The sequence below is a fragment of the Falco punctatus genome, assembly GCF_963210335.1.
Source record: "Falco punctatus genome assembly, chromosome: 9".
NCBI lineage: Eukaryota > Metazoa > Chordata > Aves > Falconiformes > Falconidae > Falco > Falco punctatus.
This window is the reverse complement of record NC_137589.1, coordinates 36,301,122-36,323,817: the sequence shown is the minus strand read 5'-3', so window position 1 is coordinate 36,323,817 and position 22,696 is coordinate 36,301,122. Positions and strand designations below refer to the sequence as shown.

The 22,696-nt window shown below is 40.2% G+C and overlaps 1 protein-coding gene across 1 annotated transcript in view; it reads left to right on the top strand.

Annotated features, from left to right (window-relative positions):
• GFRA1 (GDNF family receptor alpha 1) overlaps positions 1 to 21,457 on the top strand; it is a 149,814-nt gene extending 128,357 nt beyond the window's left edge. Inside the window, exons 8-9 of the mRNA XM_080403271.1 lie at positions 11,023 to 11,079; positions 13,145 to 21,457. Of these exons, the coding sequence (XP_080259397.1) occupies positions 11,023 to 11,079; positions 13,145 to 13,306 (219 nt within the window). The 3' untranslated portion in view covers positions 13,307 to 21,457. The remainder of the gene's footprint in view (positions 1 to 11,022; positions 11,080 to 13,144) is intronic.
• Positions 21,458 to 22,696: the final 1,239 nt, after the last annotated feature.

Below are 22,696 nucleotides of genomic sequence, written 5' to 3'. Positions count from 1 at the left end.
AATGCTTCATCTCTAGAAACTTGACAACAGTGTCTTGATGCTGAAACTTGCTAGTAAAACAAAGGTGATGCTTGTGAGTATTAGATGTATCTGAGTAGGTAGGTCACAAAAACTACCCCTCACTTGGTCTGTTTTCTACTTAGCCTTAGCTCAGTCCAGAACTATTAATAAAACCATTATGCACTCAGGGAAATATTTGCTGCCAACCATCATCAATCAAGATTCTCTTCAGATAGCACTCTCAAGATGTTTTTCTAGGTGAAACCTTCTAATCTCTCTCTTGAGTCCCACTAAAGAGTGTTAAAATTTGGTGGCATAGGGCACCTTCAAGATTTTTCCTGTAGAGTTTGCAATGGAATTAGAAAAATCTGAGGATATAGGAGGACTGCCCCTTTTGAACAGAGCAGCTCATCTCACAGAAAGGGAAATGAAGGGCATAGGGAAACATTCCGAGTGCTTTGCAGCATTATAAACCTATATCCCATTAATTCCTCAGTCTCTTTGATGAAGCGCACTGCCTGAGGTGCAAATTAGTGCCAGTTTTGTACATTGAACCTGTCCTCTTAAGAGAAGAAGTGCTCCAGAACCGCCTCCTCATTTCAAAAATACTACAGAATAGTTGTCAGTATTGACCTGAGCTAGATTAAACTAGCTACCTTGGAATATCAGGCTGTATATCCCATTAATAATCCTCTGAACTATCCAGTATGCCACAATGTAATACTTCAAGAAGTAGGCAAACTAGTCACAATAAATCTTCAAAAGCCCTTCCAGTTTAGTATGGAAACCTTACAAACGATGCCCAAAGTGAGCCTGTCGTTCTCTGTTACCTGCATTATTAGAATTTGCCCATTTGTATTTTCTGGCTTATTAAATGTAAACGTTAATGTGAGCCTCCTGGCCTTCTGTGAATGGTTTGTGTGATCAAACAAAACAGGATCATATCCTGTGAATACAGTTTTGCCTAATCTGATAATTATTTGCATAATCTGGTTATTATAGGCTCAGTTTTGTTTTAATAGTGTTGTAATTGTTAAACGTCTAGCATTCACAGTCCTTTTTGTGTCTAAGAAATTGTTTCAGTGATGGAAAAAAATTTCTCGGTGGTTCTTACTGAGCTCAAATTTGAGGCCATATATGCAGATGATATTAGGAATTTTCATTTTCCGTTGCTGCAGCCTGACCAGTGGAAGAATTCCCCTTGGTGCAGTGGGATCAGGGCAGTAATGAGTAGGGCACCTTTCTAATGAGCTCATGATTCTGCAGACTCCTCTTACATGAGAGTTTCTCTGCTTATTTGAATAGTTTCATTACCTACAGCGTAACTGTTGTGTGTGAGAGCATCATTGCATCGTTCATGTGTAAATAATGGATCTGAGGAAGGCCACTATAATATCATCCATTAAAGTATAGTCAACTGTAGTATGCTCATTAAAGATTAGAATTAGTGTTAGGATTTCACTCCTAGTATGTTTGAGAAGGAGTTATTTTTGTCTCCCTCCCTCACTTCAGCAGGGGAAGAATGGATGCAGGATGCTACACCAAAATCTCTCGCAAGTATTGAGTTTTAAGATCTGAACTGCAAGGGCCTTTTAATAATGTTTAGGGAGCTGACAGGACAAACCAAGGTCTAGCTTAGCTAATGGAGATCTGTGGGCAAGATCCAAGTGCGTTTTTATTTTTATTTTTTCAGTTATGACTTAATTCTGTTGAAACATACGCTTGTTGTGGAAATTAAAATGCCAACAATTAAAATTGTATGATTAACTCACTTTTAGAAATTAAAATGCTATCAGAAGGAATACTAAGTGAATTGGAATACCTTTCTACAAAAGCATTAAGATGTATATTCTAATGAGAATAAAACCAGGTTATTATAGACACAGCTAGCAGCTATGCTTGAAGTTGTCTTACATTTTGCATTAAAAAAATCCTCTGTTCAGTGACTTTGAACTTTGCCAAAATATTAGCTTATTCCTGGGAAAACCACAGTATGCCATAACCTGTTTTTTTATAGCCTCACCTTGGTAAATTTGGTTGCATTAATTTAAAAAATCTTCCCAATATTTTTATTAACAGTATTTTCAGTGCTAGAAAGGAACGTGGATACTTGGGCAAGTACTGTAGCTAGTACTACAGCAAGTTCACTAAAATTCCAGCCCTGCCAGTTCTGAGGATATGTCTGTGCATCTGCAGAATTCAGCTACAGGATTAGAGGAACAGGGAGAAAATGCTTTAAATTTTTGTTTCAGTGGTACTTCTGGAGAGCAAATTGTGGCAGAAATGCAAAATTCACTGATTAATCTGAATCACAGCTGCTGAAGATTGAATTATTTTAAATGAAAAAAAGCAGTCTCTAAATCATGTCATGATTTAATGGGACTGGGGTACAGGCATGGCCACGTAACTGGACGTAAGGAAGCGAATACATTGGGCTTGAAATGTTTAAACAGAACTGAGGAGGGAGGGCATAGCTGTGCAATTGGTGCTCAGCTAGGTGGCTAGTGTCTTCTGCTTTTCTGTGCAAGGTCACTTCAGTACCTGCAGCCTTTGCTTTTGCCTCTCTGTAATTGCAGCAGAGTTGCTTGTTATCTGGAGTGGTTTTGAGACCCTTTGAAGGCTTTCTGTGTTTTCTTTCTGTGCGCAACCATGCCAGTCCTCACAACACACATGTGCGTATGCATATGGTTCATAAGAGAAAAGTCTTAAAGATTTTTAGTCACTTAATCAAAAGCAGATGTTCACGGTCATTCTCTTCCCTTCCCTTTTAAAATTTATGAGTGAACGTGGTGCTCAAGAAACCAGCAGTAATATCAGTTGCTTAAGGTTGGCATCACACGAACGGAAGCTCCCTGTAATGCATAGTGCTCAAGACCTCATGCAGCCTGGTGTTCAAGCAAGCTTGCCTGATCTTTCCTTCCAGCTGCAGAACCAGGGGACAGCACCCCTGGTCCTGCTGCCCGAGTGTGGAGGCAATGGTGTGACCTTGTTTTCTTAATCCCTTCCACCTACTGACAGCTCAGAGCTGGGTGCCTCATGCGGCTGACCGATGGGCTGAGCATCCCTAGCGAGCTCTCTCCCTGCCACTCTGCTTTCAGCTTGGGAGGCTCCTCTTTTTCTCAGCAGAGAGTGCGAAGGAGAACTGGCCTGCGAGGATCAGCAGTCGTGCACGCCTGCCCAGCAGCGAGCAGCACGTTGCAGCGGCGCTGTGGCGGCAGTTACGTGCCAGGGCACACCTGGAGGCCAGGGATGCAGGGCAGAAGCACGGTGGCTGCAGTGGTATGGTGCCTCTTTTCAGGGCTCATTAGCGCAATGCAGGACTGTGCCGTTCTGGCTGAGCTGCTTTTAGCTCCCTAGTAGCCATGGCTGACAGCTGCTCAGGAGTGTTTGCATCACACTCCAGTGCACCACGTAGCCCGGTCTAATAGGGGAGGTAGGTACTTCGCCTGCTGCCAAACAGAACAACTTTGTTTGCATATTCAGACACGCAAGGGCAATCACTCCAGCCTGGGGAAGTGTTGTGTGGGATCTGTAGTTCTTCAGTGGCTTACCTTTGTTTAAAATTTAAAGCCGAGGATGTCTTTTAACTGGGGTTGTAATGGCTTTGTGTTCGTGCCGCTTTTTTTTTTTTAAGGTGCTGTACAGTGCACAAGAGCCAGATGCTACCTGTAACTGCTGTGTGTGGTACTGGGTTGATAGCTGTGGTGAATCATCAGGGAAATGGGTTTTAATAATAAAATCCCAAACAACTCGACTTTGGATTACATGGCTGTTCAGTTTTATAAGTATAGGGGGGAAAAAAAAAGAAAACTTAGGCAGCCTAAGCCATTGAGATATGAACCTAATAAAACTTATTCCATCTATGATTTTAGTATTCTGTTTTCTTCTCTGTCCTTCTTAATGCAAAAATATTTGCTTGAGGCAAACCCATAAATAGACCATATTAGGAGAATTGCATAATATCACCTAAAAATAGGAAGCAAGAATCTGGGACTATAGACATTCATTTTTTCAGCTAAATGAATGACTGAACACGAAAACAAAATTGTTAGCGAGTTACTGTATGGCCGTGAAAGGTAAGTCAGTCGGTTCAATTGTCTTGGCTGGGTGTCGCGTTTTGTGCTGCGCTCACTGGATCACTCATTGCTTGAAATGTTTGAAGATCTCTGTGCCTGGTCCTTGTAAGCTGTTTGATCAGTTTGGTGTTTCTGATAGGATCTTCTTTTTCTAAAACCTTTCAGACTGGTGTTACGCTGTTTTTGTGCCATATCATCCCAGCCATATAAGTGGAGTGAGAGATGGAGCTAATTAGGTCTCATCTTTATTAACTTGAGGATCTGGGAATGGTCCAGCAATAATTTATACAGCACAGGTCATCTTTCCTTCTTCCCATGCTCTTTTCTGCTCCTTTGGGGGGGATTACTCCCAGCTCTTCTCCCCTCCAGTCAAAATTTCTTACAATCTAAAGACTTAACAGGTTGGAGGGAGGAGGTTTTCCTCTCTCCATATCAGACTTTATTAACTCTTAGGCCTGTTTCTTAGATTCCTAAAGTGGTTTCTGCTGCTAAGTGTGTTTCCATCTGCAGCTGCCCAGAGGCCCAGGCACCTGCAGCGTCTGTTAGACTGGAGCTAATTGGATCCATCATTACTCAGTGACCTGGGGAAGAGACGCTGTTCCCAGCCCACCCTGCCCTGTCCGGGAGAGCACCTGGGCAGCGCTCCCTCGGTGCTGGCTGGAGAGCTGTAAAGCTGGCTTTAGCAGAACAGGGACCTACCGTAGTCCCAGCTCCTCTTCCCTGAGGATTCCCCCAGACTGCCCCTGGGGTGAAGAAGACTTCTTTTCAACCCCCTTTCCTCCTGAGGGAGTGAGTGGAAATGATCTCAGGAGACTCACCATCCCATTTTCCCTTTTCTGACTAGAAAACAAACCTCCCAGCTTTAAAGTTGTTCTCTATTTCTTGTTTCTGATGCTGAAGCACTCAAGCCCAGCAAGAATCTGTTAATGCTGAGGGATAAGGGGACTTTTTAGATGCTGTGCGCGTTCCCTTGCGAAGGCCAGGGCTTTGTGAAGGGAGGCTGGGTACCTCTGTCGCTGGCGGTGCTGCCCCCTGAGCAGCTGTTTGCTGGCTGGGGATGGGGCCGCACTCCTGGTTTCTGATGCTGGAACTGGCAAACCAGAGGGTGGCCCAGCCCGAAGGCGGGCAGGGCGTCCCGCGGTGCTCAGGGCTGCCTGGGGTCCAGCACCCTGCCCAGCTGGGGTGAAGTGGTGGGGGGAAAGCTAGACAAGACCCCTGTAAGAGAATGGGGACAAACTGGGATTTTAGGACAGGTACAAAGCTATGGGGGACAGGAGCTTAGGGCTGGGAAGTGATAGGATCTGAAGGGACTGGCCGATAAACTCTTCATGGCACTGCGCTGCAGCTGGTAAAATGCTGCGTCTGTTTCTCCAGTGCATATTTGGGCACGAGGGGATAACTGGATTGCTTTATTGAATGTCCCTCAGCAGAAAAACTTACGATTTGATTCTTACTGTGCTGGATGTTATCTACATAGCTTTCGAGACTAGTGCCAGCAGTGTCTTGGTAATGCTCATTTCTAGAAGATACTTTGTTCCCTCGACAAAGTGGGATGGCAGAACTGTAGTGCTTTTGTGAATAACGATGACCAATGATTTCATGCCCCAAGCTTGTACCTTGAGGGATGATTCAGCAGAGGGAAACAAACAAGCAAACAAACCAACCAACAAAAAGCAGAAAAAAATATCTGATTTTGTTATAGGATTGTGCAAAGCTGATTGTTTTTATAGCTTAAATAGCTTTGCACCCTGGTATAGTATGGGTTTCAAAATTACTCTGTGCTGAATTGGATCCTCATTTTAGTGGCCTGTGTCTCTGACCTGCACTTTGCTTATCTTCCCTGTTGAAAGTAATTTATAGTCCAGTGTGGCATAGTACTACTGTGCTAGTAAGAAAATACTATTGACAGTTGTGATAGATGCACCAACCACTTAGTGAGCATGGGAGAGTTAAATTGATTGCATTTTTACAGTCTGTATGTTTCTCTGCTTATTGTTTGTGTCCTGCTGTTGGAAAAACAGGTTAGTTGCATAGTAAATCTCTTTAATCAACACAAGAGAAGAACAAAAAGAACAAGCACCCTCATTTGTTACAGCTACTTCAGAAGCATGGGCATTTGAAGGATGAATTCTGGGAGATCTGTCCCTCTTCAGAAAGACTTGTTAACATGGGCATAACTAACCAGGCATCTCAGGAGGGGACAAAGGCATGCTGATTAAAATTAGCTGAAAAAACAACCCACACAGCAGTTATCTATCATAACAATACTTCTGTTGTCTCTCACTGTAATGTCTAAGCAATACATCCATAGAGCACATAAGGCCCAAAGTGTGTAGCTTAAGGGCAAGGGGCTGGTTTCTGAGTTCAGATGCTCCCTCTGTGCCTGTTTACGTTCAGATCCAACACATTCACTTCCCTTAACATGCTTCTCCTCCCCTCCCACCAATTTAAAGCTCACCTCTGTTTGGAGTCGTCCCCAGTCAGACCTCTTTTCTTGCTGTGAGTAACAGAGGTATGCATGCTATAGTGGATATATAAAAATACTGCTGGATGAAAAGCCATAAATAATGTGTATACTGACTCCTGGTGAGATATTGCTGCAGTGTTTAATGCATTTATTAACCATGTAGTGCTATGATTTGTAGAAGCTGGATGCATAATTGCAAGATAGCATTTCTGGGAATAAATTCAGGGCTATAGTGTCTGCAAAGGATGGAGGTCAAGGGATTTGGGGGATGGGAAGCAGAGAATTACTAGGTCTGGGAGGATCTTATGATGGTTATTAAGTGCAGGGCAAGATAAGACTAGGGTAGTGAGTGTCTGAGAAAGGCCATATGGTTGAACTCGTCTAGGAGGCATTGGGATTAAAAGGAAACATGGAGGTCCACCGAGTGCTCTGGGGGAGAAATATCTCTGTAAGCAATATTCCTCTGTCCCTTTCAGACAACCCCTAGCTCCTCCGCTGGTCCTGATTTGCCTTTCTTATCTAGGAAAGAAGTAAATAAAATCATGATCTTCTGATCATGAGAATTTTTTCTTTTCTGGACATTGGTGTTTCTCTACCAGCCTTGGACTAAGTTCAACACTTTAGTCTAATACTAAAAGCTACAGGTTGTGAAGACCAAAACAGGTCTTTTGCATCTAACTGATAGGATACTGAAGCTCCTCAGGAGATGCACGAATACGATTATCTCTAAATATTATCTGTCGCTTGTGCTATGACAGCGCTAAGATTCTCTGTAAAATCAGGTGTTCATTTTTACAGAATAGAAGAGCTTAAGTGAGTGCAAGGTTGTTGGCAGTATGGGGGCAGCTTCGTCAGAGTAGCCCACATTACTGGGTTATAGCTCCCTGCGAAGCTGGGGTGAGTGTCACCCCGTCTTACATAACTTTGTTTTACAGTCAGAGGCATGTCACAGCTGACTATACAAGTCATTAGCAAATTCTATTTTACCTCAGTACACAAGAACTCATACCTCTTTCCATATGTTTAACCAGTTATTTTAAGCTGGTTTTCTTTCACTGTTTTTTTAATTATTATTTTTATGAGCCCAGCCCTGCTTGTTTTGTTTTTTTTTTTATGATAGAATTCCCATAGATCTTTGTGTCACCAGATAAGATCTTTATATATTAAAATTCAAAAAAATATAAGTTTGAATACAGACTTACTAGTCGTTTGTGTGTGCTATTTTACTCCTGTGTCATTAGGTACTTCTAGCACTTTTGAAGGTACCTTCTTGCTTGTATGTTAGGCATGTAGGATGCCTGAGATGGGAGTTGGCAGTGAATCTTTTGCATCTTGCATAACGAGCAACTCTTATTTCCCAAATCTGTTGATGGTGTAGATATTCCCTGTCAGAATGGTCTGCAGCTGTACGTGATGGGCAGTCATTTATATTGGTTTGGGTTTTTTAGGATAATGGGAGATGTTGTAAAGTAAATATCTGATGGCTGAGGATAATCTTCATAATTTAAATGTATGACTCCCTGCCTTGGGTGTATTTCCACCAAGGCCATCAGCATAAACTCCAAGCCCTGATTTTTTACCTCTGATAAGGTGTTTACTTGCTAGCACAAATACAGCAGTTCTGCTAAAAGTGGAGCCATTTCTGCCCAAGAACAGGGCAGGAAGAGTTTTCCCTTTAGATTGTAATTAAAGGGCATACGCTTTCTGTAGCACTCTCTTCAACATGTAGGTTGTTTCAGGTTTTTTTCCATTACTTGTGATTTAGTGATGTACTGTTGTAGCCCATGCCAGCATTTCTGTTATAGCCCATTTTTACAGGTTTATAACTCAACAGTAAAAATGTACTCTTCCAATTTGAAACTTGGCATACAATGTTTCATCTCATACTCAAAATAATAGTTTTGCTTTCCCTTTGCCTTCACCTCACCAAAAGAGGTTGTGTTTTTGCTGTATTTTTAAATGGAAAATATTGTCCTTTCGGTTTTGATAAGAGAAAAGCCTGCCTGATTATTGAAATTACTTTTCAATTCTAAGAAAGGAGGACTTCATAATATAGAATGCATGTGAGTAAGTGTTGTTGATGTTAGAATGACTACAATAAGTATATGGATACACAGAAGCATTACCTTCCAAATGAAAGCTAGGGAGTATTGATCAAAATGATTGAAAAGCTTTTTTTATGTTGATTTTGTTTCTAGGTGTTGATTGTACTCTTAAAATAGTGTTCTCTAAGGTAAATATGTTTAAGCTGCTGCACTCTATTGTTTATCAGGCTGAATGAAGTAAAGGAAGACTTTACTGCATACAGACAAAATAATGATATTTTTCCTCTTTTCTCATTTGAGAAACACAGTATAGGAAGAACATAAATTCTAACTTTGGTGTTGAGACCAACTACCAAGTGTAGACTTGTAGTTTGCACAGTGTTATGAATCCAAAGCAGGCGTAAGCAGCAAAGCACAGCGTTTCCAATAGACAGATGCTTCTGTGGACTGGGAAGTTTAGCACTGAATGACAAACTAAGAAAACGAAGCTTGTATAATCGTTACAGCACTGTTAAGATCTGAACCTCTGAATCTGAAGCCTCACATTCCAATTCAATGTACTACGGGTGTTTAGGACATAAGAAAATCAGGACTGAAATCCAGTTTCTCCTTCTTTACCCATCTCCTTGGAGGCAGCTGTTTAGGAGTTGAAATCTACCCAGCTGCCCCTAAAAGAAGTTTCCTGACCCCTGTGAATACCACCACCACTGCAAGCATGCTTCACTGTGTTGCTTCTTGCTGTAGCAGATTTACTTCCAGGCATTTCTTTTTCCATTTAGATAGCTTAATTTATGCTTACCATGACCACTTTAATAGGACTAATTAGAAGAAAGGGTATATAAGAGAGAGATTTCACGGAGGGGGGTTATTAATGAACTGAGCTATTATTTTGTCGTATATTTGAAAACTACCAACATATATACGGTGTGCGTTCTTACTATAGCTAAGCTGTCTTTCTCTTAAATCCCAGCTGGTTTAGTTTTTCAGTTATCTCTAGTATATCTGTTTATAAATATAAAAGTGTCATGAAAAGCAGAGTGTGCTTCCTAATGACAAGTTCCATTCTTCATTTCGATTCTAAAATCAGTAATTAGGTCGAAGACTATTTTTTATCCATAGGTAGCACCAATGGCGCTCATATAAAATAAAATAGTCATACATGGAACTGAATTTTTTGAGGGTATGAAATCAGAATGCTCAGCACTTCCTCACATCAGCTTTAGTCCAGTCCATCTCTGCCAAAACCAGTGGGATTCTGCAGTATAAAATGAAGGCAACACAGTGAGATTCAGATCCTCATTTTTTTTCAGAAAATAAATTGCAATTCCAACAAAACTTCAGGTGGAAGTATTGGGTGGGCTCAGTGCAGCCAGTAGTTTCAGAGTATAAATCCATGTCTTCTGGTGTACAACGTGATTGTACATTTAACACTAGTAGCTCCTATAAAAGAGTGCTGCTTATTTTTCTGGAATGCACAAAGAAAGAAATCATATTGAGAATCATTGAAGTACTTAAATCAACCACAGCACCATTTATTGAAAACATCTTCAGCACCACGAGGATTGATATTGCTGTTGCAGGGAAGCAGAAAACTCACAGCCCAGTCATGTTCACTTGAGCAATGGAAATATTAAACACCTTGTGATGCTAGCCAGAATACACACTATTGCTTTCATTTCGTGTGATGCTGCCACCAGAAATGTTTCTTACTTGAGTCAATGTGAAGAGCACACAGTAATAGCAACAGATGCTTGCTCATCATAAGAGAGGGCTGAAGATAGAGCAGATTCATTTTTGTGGTTTTGATCATTTGAAATGTTCCTGCATTTTATAATACTCCATGTAAAATAATCATTGAACGCAATATAAGCAAACAGCTCAATTTGACTTATAGGTATATATGTTAAAAGACATTAAATGTTCTTTTTGTAACTTTCTAGAAGAGACTGTGGCGGCCATGCAGTATATTAACATTATATTTTCATAATAATACTTGGAGAAATTGCAAAAATAATCAAGGGTAAAATACTGCTGTGTTGTATGTTTTCCTAAAAGGGAGGCATACGATATATTTTTTTCTTACTATGCAGTGGTATTATGGTAATTATTAACTGTCATGTTTCATGTCTTCTCATGAAGATCCAGCACCATTTTTAAGGGGCCACACAACATAACATGTTCTCTGCAGTCAATGCACTCATAATTGTAATTACTAAGTACCCTTAGCTGACTGTGTGAAGTTTTGCTGTAAATTCAAATAGAATGTGAATGTTATTGAAAAACATAGACTTACATTTGGAGAGTTTATTTGCTAATCATGTGCAAGTCACTGTCAAAATTATAGGAGTGTGACAACCCATGTGAATTTATCTCATTGTTTTGTGCTGCTGTATGTGTAAATTGTATAGGGAATAAATTTTGCATTTGTTCATAGGCACAGAAGAAGCGGAAATCCAATGAATCTGTAGATACAGAGCTCTGTCTTAATGAGGTAAGAGTGTGGATCCTGTATATTTCACAGGGCAGGTGTGTCCCCATAATACAAAATATTCAAAGTTTGTCAAGATTATAATGAGTTTACCCAACACTAAAGTTTTGTTGGTATTGTTATGTTTGGATACCATAATGTAGCAAAGAATGATCTTAGAAATTCAAAGCTGGGCTCAAAGTGGCCTCTGATGACTTTATATTTTAATAGCTGGGTGGTGCATGTTTAGGCAGATGGTAATTACCATTGCAGCTAACAAGTATACTTAGTTAATAATCTACAGGAACACAAGATAATATGACTTCTAGCAAATATACAGAATCATACTGGACATCATTCTGTGGCTAACAAAAATGAAAAATTTAGGGCATGATGTTCACATCAGGAGATGTGATGCTCATACTTCAGGAGACAGACTGACAGCCCCAGGAGACCTGAACCTCCAGTGTGGTTTGAGTAGTTTGCTCAGCCTGACCTCCAAGGCCCCCTCTCAGAGGTAAACATTACATCAGTTTCCGTGTCTGTCAGTCCACATCCTTTGCACTGAGTCTCTCAGGAAGCTTAATAATTACTGACGTACATAAATTAATTTTTACAATGTGGAAGCATATGACCTAGGCATTGGAGCAAGACCAGCTGTACAGGCATAAGCCACCACAGAAGGATGTGACCATATCTCTCGGGGTTGTCCTTCACCTGTCCAGATTTGCCCAGTTCTTCTAAACGATGACAGTTCTATAGCCCATTCCTAATTCTTTAGGTTCTCTGGGGAAATCCCTGTAGATACTAGAATGAAGCCTAATAACATGTGAGGGAAAAAAATGCAGTGATGTTAACAGATCTGTGGACATGTTGTGCGGGCTAAAAGACCTTACACGAAGAAGGCTTTATAACTATACCTTTACCATAAGAACTACTGGTCCATTTTATCCCATACTCTGCCTACGATGTTTCCAAAAAGCAAATGCACAGGGTGGAGTATAAGAAAGCATATTGTGATCGTTCCCCCAATGCCTCCACCACTTCTAACAGTTCGCATCTCAAGGCCTTCCAGTTAGCCAGTCCTAGCAGGGATGTCCAAGAGAGGGAATAGCATGGAGATTTATCCATGAATGCCTCCCTGGCTCTGTAGATTCTGTGGAAACTGATGCTCTGTGCTCATTCTTTGTATCTGGTTGTCTGGGTACTTCTAGTTCCACGGCCCATTGCCTCTCCAGGATGGGGGAGGCTTGTCCCGTCTGTAGAAGCTGCATCCTTGGGGATTTTCAAATCCTGAGTGGACAGGTTTTGAGCAACTTTGCATGCAGTAGGTTGGATTTAATGACCTTCAGAGTCTAAATTGTTCTACTTCTGTGATTATGCCTGTTAGGTTTTTTTCTTTTTACTGAGGCTGATAGCAATGAGAGATATTCCTGCTGCACTTCTTCCTTAAATGGTTTGCTATAATTTGCCCGTCTGTACTTGCACATACATACTGGTTAATTATTGGTAGCAAAGAAGACAAGGAATGTAAATAATGCAGCAATTAAGGGAAAAAGGTGTGGAAAGGAAATTTTCATAATTTTTTTTAAAAAAACCCTCTTTGTTTTTTCTGATCCCATGGATTAGAATTTATTTATTGTTATCCAGAAGTAACTTGCTGTGAAACAACGTTGTTCAGTTGACAGTGGCGAAGTTGCAGTTTCTCTGTGGGTCCTGCATTTGCTTTTTAAAATAAACTTGCGTGATTGCCAGTAAACACAGATTGCTAAAAAAAAAGTCTTACTTTAAAAAGGTAGGTTTTACACATGGAACCATTGCTAAAGCAGGGTTTTTTTTTTTATACTTACATCTGTTTGTTTGTTTTAATTGTGCTGAACTGGTGTTTTTATCCTTTGGACTGGCTTTAAAACACTGTCATTTGGACGTATGGGGTTTTTTTGGCCTTTTGTATCTTTCCATCTGTGACGGTGATATATAGGTAACTGGAGGGTGGGACACAAACAAAAGATGAATTTCAAGAAGTAGATTTAAATATTTTGCAATGGAAATGTGTAATGGTGACCAAGGGAAGTATTGTGTCTTGCAGAATGCTATTGGGAAAGACAACGCAGCAGGAGTCTCCACCAGTCACATATCTTCGGAGAATTCACCTGCTGTTCCTACAAGCTTCTATCTAAGCACACCGCTCACTCTGATGACACTTGCACTCTCACTCTGTTTGTTCCTAAGCTCATCAGTCGTCTTGTAGCTGCATTGCAAAAGGACGTGTTAAAAAAAAAAAAAAAATCTGTTTCCTGTCCTCTGTTGTTTATCTGGAATTCCAGATCTGGGAGCTAAGCTGAGGCACTCCTGCTAGAACAGTTTCAGTCAGCTGGATTTTTTTTTTTTTTTCTCTCTCTAAAAAAGCTTCTTGTGATATTTAGAGGCTTTGTGAAATACTTGGTGCAGTGCTACATTCCAAACCCAAAAGGCTTTTGGGCATGCAGTGTTTTAAAGAGACAGTGTGTAAATTTGCCTGTAAAGCGACCTGGTTGGATTATTTTACTAATAATTATTTTAATTCTGGCTTTTACCAGAGAAGGAGGATGGCAGTTTTCTTAAGATCCTGTTTATCTCATTGAATGGTTTTGGTTTTCAAATTGATTGAACTTCAGGCTATCGAGGATGCCAGGTGTTTGTCTAATGGTGAATGTTCTCCCAGAGAGTGGACTTCATGAAACTTCTTCACTTGATAAATTGCTACTGATGTTAAACTCTTTCAGTGTATTAGCATTTTCCTCTTTAAATGTTTACGTACTGTAAGTGATTCTGCATTCCCCGCTGAGAAGCCATTATAATTCACGTACAGGTGTAATGTACGTCTTTCAGTTATATTCTCATAAAAATAGAGTGTGATATAGAACTTTCTAACAGTACATTTATCTCTTAATTATAATCATCTAGCCTTAACAAGGGTGGAGATTCTTTAAATTAACAAGAAGCAGCCATTGTGAAAGCTTGATAAAGATCTATTTCTTTAAATTTGAGGATAAATGGTAGAAACAAATTTTGTTTCAGCTGTAAGTTTCAGCTGTACAGTCAATGGTCTTCTATGCTTCCATTGTGGTAATATAGTCCAGTTATGATACTGTTTGTTTAATAAACAAATGGCATACAATTTATTTGCTCTACTAAACCAGCATTATCTGTTTATACATAGCTGATAATGTCAGCTCAAAAAATTACAGGAACTTCATGCCTTACTTCTCTTATCACAACATTGTAGAGGGAAAAGACATAGTAGAATATCATTTAAACTGTGTTTTATTTCTAAGACTGCTAAAATCAACACAAAAGGATGGTTGATCCAATTACAAGGCAGCGTCATGCACACTCACCCCTCTGACAGGCTTTTCGCACCCTGGCAGTTCCTACTGCAGACCTTGGCATCACTGACATGATGAACTGTTTGCAAGACCAGTTCCATAAATTGTTTTAATGGTTTGGATGGCAATATTGCTGGTATATATGATTTGATCGCTTTGGTTTTCATTCAGTGGCATTGACAGCCTGTGCTGGCTCACGGTGATTTTCTGTGGTATCTAGAAGGAATTCTTTAAAGCTTTAAATGTCATCACATGGGCAGCATTTCTCCTAAGGGCTGTCTGTGATGGCTTGTTGACTGTTACAAGCAGTTTTGTCTAAATTATCAACAGTAATCACTTTTTGTTTCTATTGAAAGTAGAAGATAACTTCACCAAGCAAGGAGTTCATCATGTTGAATTTACAGATTTACATGGAGACTTACACAATGATGCCCCGTCCTGCTCTGAAATGTCCAGATCAGTTATTTGCAATTCAACTATAAAGTATGAATAGCTGTTTTATAAACTGCAGTGAAGCTTGGGAGTGTGCAAAATTCACATCTTACTAAGAGATCATTAAACCTATTGACAAGTTCATCTTTTGCTTTTTTCTTAGCTAATAATAAATACTTTCATAAATTCTGAAATTCATTTATGTACCCTTGATTATGGTCACATAATACGGGTTTCAAAGCACTGTGTACGTGGTAGAATTCTACGATGCTCTGTGCCACTGGACATAACAAATTAGACAATATTACTCTTTAATTCTGTGCTGATAAGAAACTGCAAATTACTTTCAAAGGCAACAGGGCTGCTTTTGGAGAAGAAATATATGGCACATCATTACCAGCAAAGCCCATGTGGTTCTTGTTGCTCTTCCTGTAGAAGCTAATCAAATTATTGAAATCTAGGGACAACAGAAAAGAGATTACGAGATTCATGATTTAAAAAAATAAATAAAATCCTTTTATGTCAAAAGGAGTTGATAGTATAACTTACTGAAATACTAATGAACATAGCATTATAATTCAAAAGTCTGACATTATCCATTAAAAATATTTTCAAAACAAATTCATAAGCATCACAATTATTAATTCCATCTTTGATCCACAAAACTTTCTTTAAAATATCATTTGTATTCAACACATTACACATTTTAAGCAGTATTGGGAATTTTAATAACCTCCCAGTATAGTACATACTTTTTGAAGATTTTTTTTACATTTGGTTTGATGACAGAATCTCTGTTACATTTAATACCAATTATTAGAGCTTTGACACAGTGTGATCCCGAATAAAAGCTATTGATCACTGATACTGTAAACAACAACCTAATTAGGTTCTGATTACAAAAGAAATTGCTGGTTATCTGATTCATTGAGAGCTACCATTGGAGATACAGTTATGTGCGTAGTAGAAGAAATGGCATTTAATACAGCTAGCCATGTTACCACAAAAACCCCAGAGCACTCAAGCTTTTTTCCCTATGTAAATTAAAAGCATACTGAATTCTTAATTAAAAAAAATAAATTGCTTATTAAACAGGCAAGAGGGAAAACACCTTAAGAGTCTGACACTGAATGAGGTTTTACAGTCATCACCGTGCAAATACTGGAGGATTTTTAGAAGTTGGATCTGGTGTGGGCAATGTCAATGTACCATGGTGACCTTGTCAATGCAGTCATTTGCTACAGTACTGAAGTATGCAAATTGTTTAATTTTTTTTCCCCTTTCAGTCACTAAAATGCCATGTGTTGAGTGCTCAATGAAGACGCTTAGGCTGGGCTTTACATATTCCTTTAATACATTAATTTTATCAGTGTAACAATAATAATGTAGGAACTGTCCAAATACAGGCTAGGATGTACATACAGATGATATACTGTTTAAATTGTAAATTTAACCAATTCATTTGTGTGTAAATTAAATCATGGGCTACTGTAAACATATACTAATATGTTTTTTCATTTAATATAATGGAACAGACATTGTCATTAGTGTTATTAGGAGTGTGTATACTCTGCCATCTTAAATAACCCAATTTTTATGTTTGTTTCTTCTTAAAAGTAGTGCACATAAAGATAAAAATCAGACTGAACTGACATTTATGGCTAAGATTTTGCAGTATTGAACGCATACGTTAATTCCACAAGCTAGTCCAATGAAAGAGGCGCTGAAGGTGAACCTTTCAGATACTAGTGAGGATAGTAGCAATTGGGGCTGTCCATGGCCATGGGGCGGGAGAGCCAGTGCAGGCAGTGACACCTGCCAGCGGGCAGCAATCCTACGGGAATACCGCCTGCACAGTGGTTTGGTCTGTGATGAGGAATGCAGCCCTCGTTTCACTGACTTGTCTCCCTGAGGTCCCGGCTGCCTCATGAGAATGGGCAGGGAGGTACCAAGCACAGAGCAGGACCGTCCATCTATCCTCACTGCGTACTGGCATCTTTCCATTGAACACCTTTGTTCCCACTGTGTCATTAGGAAGAATAAGGAGGAACAGGAATTCTTAATCATTTCAAAGCATTGTGTAGATAGACTCTGTCTGAAGACCTATTCCTAGCTTTTTAAAAAAATTAAATTAAGGCCTTCTAAGACCCAACCCTTTGAATAGGAAGCTATTCACAATCTAAGGCATCTTGCAGTTTGAATCAGTAGACTGAAAAGGTGAAAGTATACGCCTTTTCTAAGCCTGTGCAGTTGGGCTGGAGGTGAAGAAAACAGAGAAGGAATCACCTTGAAATCTCAATCTAATTTTAATTTTTGATTGTTGGCTTAATCATGACGATATTTCCATGGAGGAGAGATGGTGAGAAACCAGTGAAAGAGAAGAGCAAAACTCGGAAACAGCTCCCTGAAGGGACATACATCATGTGTATGTCAAGTGACAGGAGTGTCTCATACTTAGCTTGCAATAAAAGAGCTGGGTTCTGCTAGAAGAGCAGCTCCTTCAGAGCAAGCAGTAAAAGATGGAAGAACAAACAGTCATTTGTACAGCAATTACAACTTTCTTTCATAAAATCCAATTGCTTGTCTTCAGCACCAAGGTGGATCTACCTCACTGAAAAATGTACATTCACTGATGGAACTTCTACATCAAAACTATTCTCAGCTAAACAGGCCTCCAAGGCTGTTGTACACCCGTAAGGTTAGTCAGATTCTACCTGATGTCGCTGACATCAAATAGAAATATATTTGCTTCTGATGAACTCGGTAGGGAAAGTAATCCAGTGACTTGTTAAATATGTCTCATCTTTAAATATTTGCTTTTTCTTACCAGCTCAGTTCCTCCTATGACATTTCAATTATTGGCTCTTTCAGCTTCTCCTTTAACTTTGGAAGGTCATTTTCTCCATATTCTACGGTAATCCACTTTATAGATTCGACTCAGTGTTGGGTTTTGTTGGCTGGTTTTTTTTTAATTACAGCCTTTGCTTCTGTGAAAATAAAAAAAAAATGTGATCAGGAATATATCTTTACTGAATGACCAACACTTTCACAGGGAGAGGTAATTGCAAGTTCATATTTTATCTGTTTAGCACTGGTTTCAATAGAACAAGCTAGAACACGGTCTTGCTATTCCCCAGGTGGAATTTAAAGTTTAGTTTGGAACTGAATAAAGATTAAAAAGTTTTAAACTGTCACAATCTTTTGAAATATTTGAATACTTCTAATGTATTTTGCAGTTAGAATTTCAAATAGATAAAAGTCTCACCAGACAGTATTTTTTTTTTCAAGAGTAAGAAGTTTCATTGGGAAATTTTGATGGGTCCATTTTTGAGGTAAAATCAGGGTGGGTGATGAGTTCCTGTTTTTATCTCTGTATTATCTTGACTTTCATACACCCTTCCTTGTTCCATGTTCTCTTCAGCTGAATACGTTTTCCTTCAGGGGACAGTTATGCTTAATAGGCACATATTAGCTATGGTCACCTCAATAGTCAGAAGCCAAGTCCTGCAACTCCTACTTAGATGCTTTTATCATTCATAAAAGCCAGAGCAACAAATTCAAGATGTGTCCTAAAGATTATCTGAAGTTTGAAAGAGCACAGAGTCAACCAATTTCTCAGCAGCATTTCTTATTGATACAGATTGTGGTATTATAAATTGTTATTATCTAGACTACTAACTAAAGTTCTCTGAGTGAATTTAACCAGAGCAGCTGCAGTTTCTGCTGTTTCACCTTTGCCAGGTGCCAAGAGCTGAACGTTGCCACGCACGCACTTACTGCTGATTGCTGCCTACGTTACGGCAGCCACACCTGATCTCACTGCAACAAGGGTTCCCCTTACCTTTTAGTTTCCATTTCCCCCTGCTTTTATTGATTCCAGCACATTTTAGTTCTTTTGCACTTTTTTTTAATCTGTCAAAAGAAGAATTTCCTAGAATCCAAGAGAAAATGTGTCATAGATTCAAGGGCAATTTTTTTCAAATTCCTCCTGCCAAAATACTGCAAATAATTGACGTCTCACAGATTTCTGTCTTCCAAAGCATGGAATACCCCCTGCCCAGCACTTTCAATCCTTATGAAACTGAGCAAGAGTTTTGGGGATTCAGCTTCCAGTAAATGAGGCCATGTTTGTTTTCAGGCTTCTTCAAGCCACTCACTCTACAAATTGATGTTATGGATAAACATAAGTAATTAGAGATGGTGACATGGCGTTACACCACTCCCCATGTTGGCTAGCTCATGTCAAGCAGTTTTTCAACGTTGGTACCAGTGATACAGAGTTCCTTATGACTCCTTCAGCTGGACATTGCTTTGACAGTAAGAGAACACATTCAAAGTCCTGCTGTTTTAAGTGCAAAAATGTTACGTCTTCTATTGGCTAATTTTTATCTGAAATACAGCCCACACTCCACCGTTTCCTGAGTTCATTTGCTTGAACTACTTGGGAGAACCAAAGAGCTGGAAGTGGTTGGCTGATGCCATCCAGTTCTTGGTATCTGTCTCAGTAACCCAAGTCCATCTCAGGTCAATAATCTCAGTCCATATTTACTGGCCAGTTGCATGATAATGGTACTACAGTGGGCACTAACAGGCAGCAGCATTCTTCTGGCTGACCACAGATGCACCGGTTAGCGAGGTGCGTTGGCACGAGCTGGTCTGTGTCATACCTAGCCTTTGTGTCTGCTTATCACCCAAGCCTGTCTAGCCAGCGCACAGTTCACTTAGACCACGCTAGTAAACCTTTCCAGAGCTACAAGCCGAGAGGTAAGTAAGTCGTGCCAGGCTTGCTAGCTCCAGCTCTTCAGTTGCTCCGCGCAGAATGTGAAGTTGATTTTCACCACTGCACTTGCCCTTTGGTCAAAGCTTGAAAGGTACCGAAGCTGAACCCCATAGACTTACTGAACCACAGGGAGATGTAAACTCCTTCAAGCACAGAAGACAGCAAATCTGAAACTCTGGAGTAATTTTCAAAATAAAATTAAACCATCGCGGTCTTCTTCTGATAATGTTTATGGAGTAGGATGTATATGACAGAAGGAAGCTTTTATCAAAAACATGAGAAAGACTGCAGATGCAAAAATTACTGTTTAGGGAACCACCATTTACCACATTATTATTTAGTGGGAGATACTGCAGAGAGTACACTGCTGAAAAATGGAAATGTATGTATGTCCCACTAAGTAGAAGACAGAGAATCAAACTTTTTTTTTCTTCTTTGACTTTGTGAATTGGCCAATGGAAACTGTTCCCCTTTGAGAGGTGAGGCAATTCTCTTAGGGGTATGCTAACCAAAATGCAGCTGATGGGAACACAGGCTCTCCTTCCCACAGCCCCAAACCTGATTATTAGTAATGAAATCCTCTGCATACTTCGGGGTGGGACAAAGGCTTTAACCCTTAAGTAAAAGTCAATTCAGAAAGAGTGTTTGTAAGGCTTGTTGGAGGTGGAGCAAAGCCCCACAGTGGCTTGCGTCTGGCAGTCGGGAGTGTGCAACCCAGACTGAGCCCGAGTCACACACCGCTTGTAAAGAAAAGCACGTGGAAGTGAAAATTGAAAGCAAAAAATATGGTCTTTAGTTTCGTATTGCCTCCTCTCTGGGAGGGTCACAGTGGAAGTGAGGCATAAAAATCAACTTGTTACCTCTTCCGAGTATCCTCCACTGTTTCTGGATGAAAAAGAAAACTAAAACCAAAAGGCAGGCAGGGGAAGAAATTGCTTCAAAGCACTGCAGCCCATGGGAAACTTAACTGGTGGCAATTATTAATCTCCCTGTTCTCCCCTCCTCAAATTATTGCTATTGAGTTTGCATAACAGGGTTCGTACGATGTGTTGTGTAGCATTACTCAATGCTGAAATAATTAGCTGCAATTAGTACCACTCATGCTGAGAAGGTATATGTCTTTCACTTGAGGGTATGTCTACGTTTGCACTTTTTGTGTAAAGTGCAAGTTGACAAGAGCTGCAGCGAAGAGGCAATAGAAGAGGAAGGCTCAGATAAAAGTAATTTTTGTTACATTGCAATGATAACGGGATTTATTGAGGGTAGGCAGAAAGGATGCAGAGAAAGATAACAGGTAGCATTTGGACCCAGGAAGACTGGCATTCACTGTGAACTGAGGTTATCCGATGTTAGTATTTTCCTGCCTTTTTTTTTTTTTTCGTTTTTCCAAAACTATCTGTCTAGAACATGCTTCCATTTTATGGAGGAAATTCTTACACTGTTACCTTCTTGTATAAATTCTATGTTGTCTTATGGATTTCTGTACATCTCACTGCAGGTTATTATGTGTCAGGTCTTCAGTCATAATGGCTGGTAATTTGTTGTAAAAAAATAAAAAAACGCTGTTCACTTGTTCCAGTTGACTTACTTAGACATTGCTCTGAGGACATTGCTCTTTGGACCGTCCACACTTTGGAAGTCAAATCATGATGTTTGGCATTTTCTGTTAGCATAATCCTCCTGCATTAGTAATGTACATATCCAGAAAACAATTCCTCTCAATAAACATTATTCTCTTTTTTTATTAAAAAGCATGTTTTTGTGAGAAAAATTTCCTGGTTGGTTGGTCTGTTTTGATTTATACCAAAAAAAAAAAAAAGAAGCTTAACTGCAAAAAAAAGGAAAACAAGCTTATTAAAGGTTGATCTCATTGTTCCCTGTTGTTTTACAGTCCACTATGATCTAAGAAAATAAGAAATAAAGCTTTTCCCTTTAAATATCTGTGCATTTGCTTGCTCCCTAGTCTTTTTGTGTTAGTGAATGTGGCCTGCAAAATTACAATGAGCAGGGAATATCAGATGGAAACGATGGAAAAATGGGCACAAGAGTGGCCAGCTGGCCCTATTCATAGTTGTTCACTCTCTGGCACGCAAACACGCCTCCACACCCATCCCACCCCTTCATCCTGCCAGGCCAGAAAGAAAGGGCTTGCTCCTGTTTTCGCATAATGGGAGCAAAAGGGCTGCAAAGGCTTTGAAGACAAAAGGGTCTGTGGGGGGCTATTTTAGGAACTGCAGAGTGTGCTGGAGGGGGAAAGGGAAGGTGGAAAAACAAGCTTTCACAATGCACTTGCTCGTGTCGATGACTGGAAACTAGGAAAATTATTTCAGCATTTACTCATATTCAAACTGAGACTTAACAAATGAGTATATTATAGGCAAAGAGCAGTCACACTCAGCCATGGAAAACCTGCTGCACAAGAAGGGGCAGGCCAGAGCCGCCCGCCATTTTAGGACCAGACAGTTTCAGTTGCTGTTGTCTCAGAGAGGGGAAGCAAAGTCTAGGGGAGGATGCAAGGACAGATGGGAGTGCAGGAAATGCAAATAACCCAAGACGAAAGGGCTGCTCTTTTACGGCTGAAAATACTTTCCCAACTAACACAGCAGCCGGTCACCATCCTACATGTCCGCTGTCATGTTTCGGCAGCTCCAGAAGGGGCTACACTTGCATGGGGTGATGCCAGAAGGTGATGTTTAGGTGTCCCAGCATCGTCTGCTGCTCAGATTACCTGGTTTTTTGGAGGTAGGATCTGTATGGGACTGTACATCAGCTCAGCTTGGCTTCCTGGGCTAGCTGTTGAGGTTGCTTGGATTTGGGAATCATGCTTGCTGTTAGGGTCCTGCACATGAAGTGCTGCAGGTGCTTCAGTTTCTGCAGTGCCATCACCCAAATGTTTAACTATTTCAAAGACACAGAGTTGGGGAATGTGATGCACAAAAGCAATCAAAATCTGACAGTGCGAGTTAGCATTAGGCTTTCCTTCTACCTGCTTTCCCTCTTTCTCTGTGCTGCCACGAGGAGAGCAGGGAGGGAGGGAGGGAAGGAGTGAAACCTCCATCCA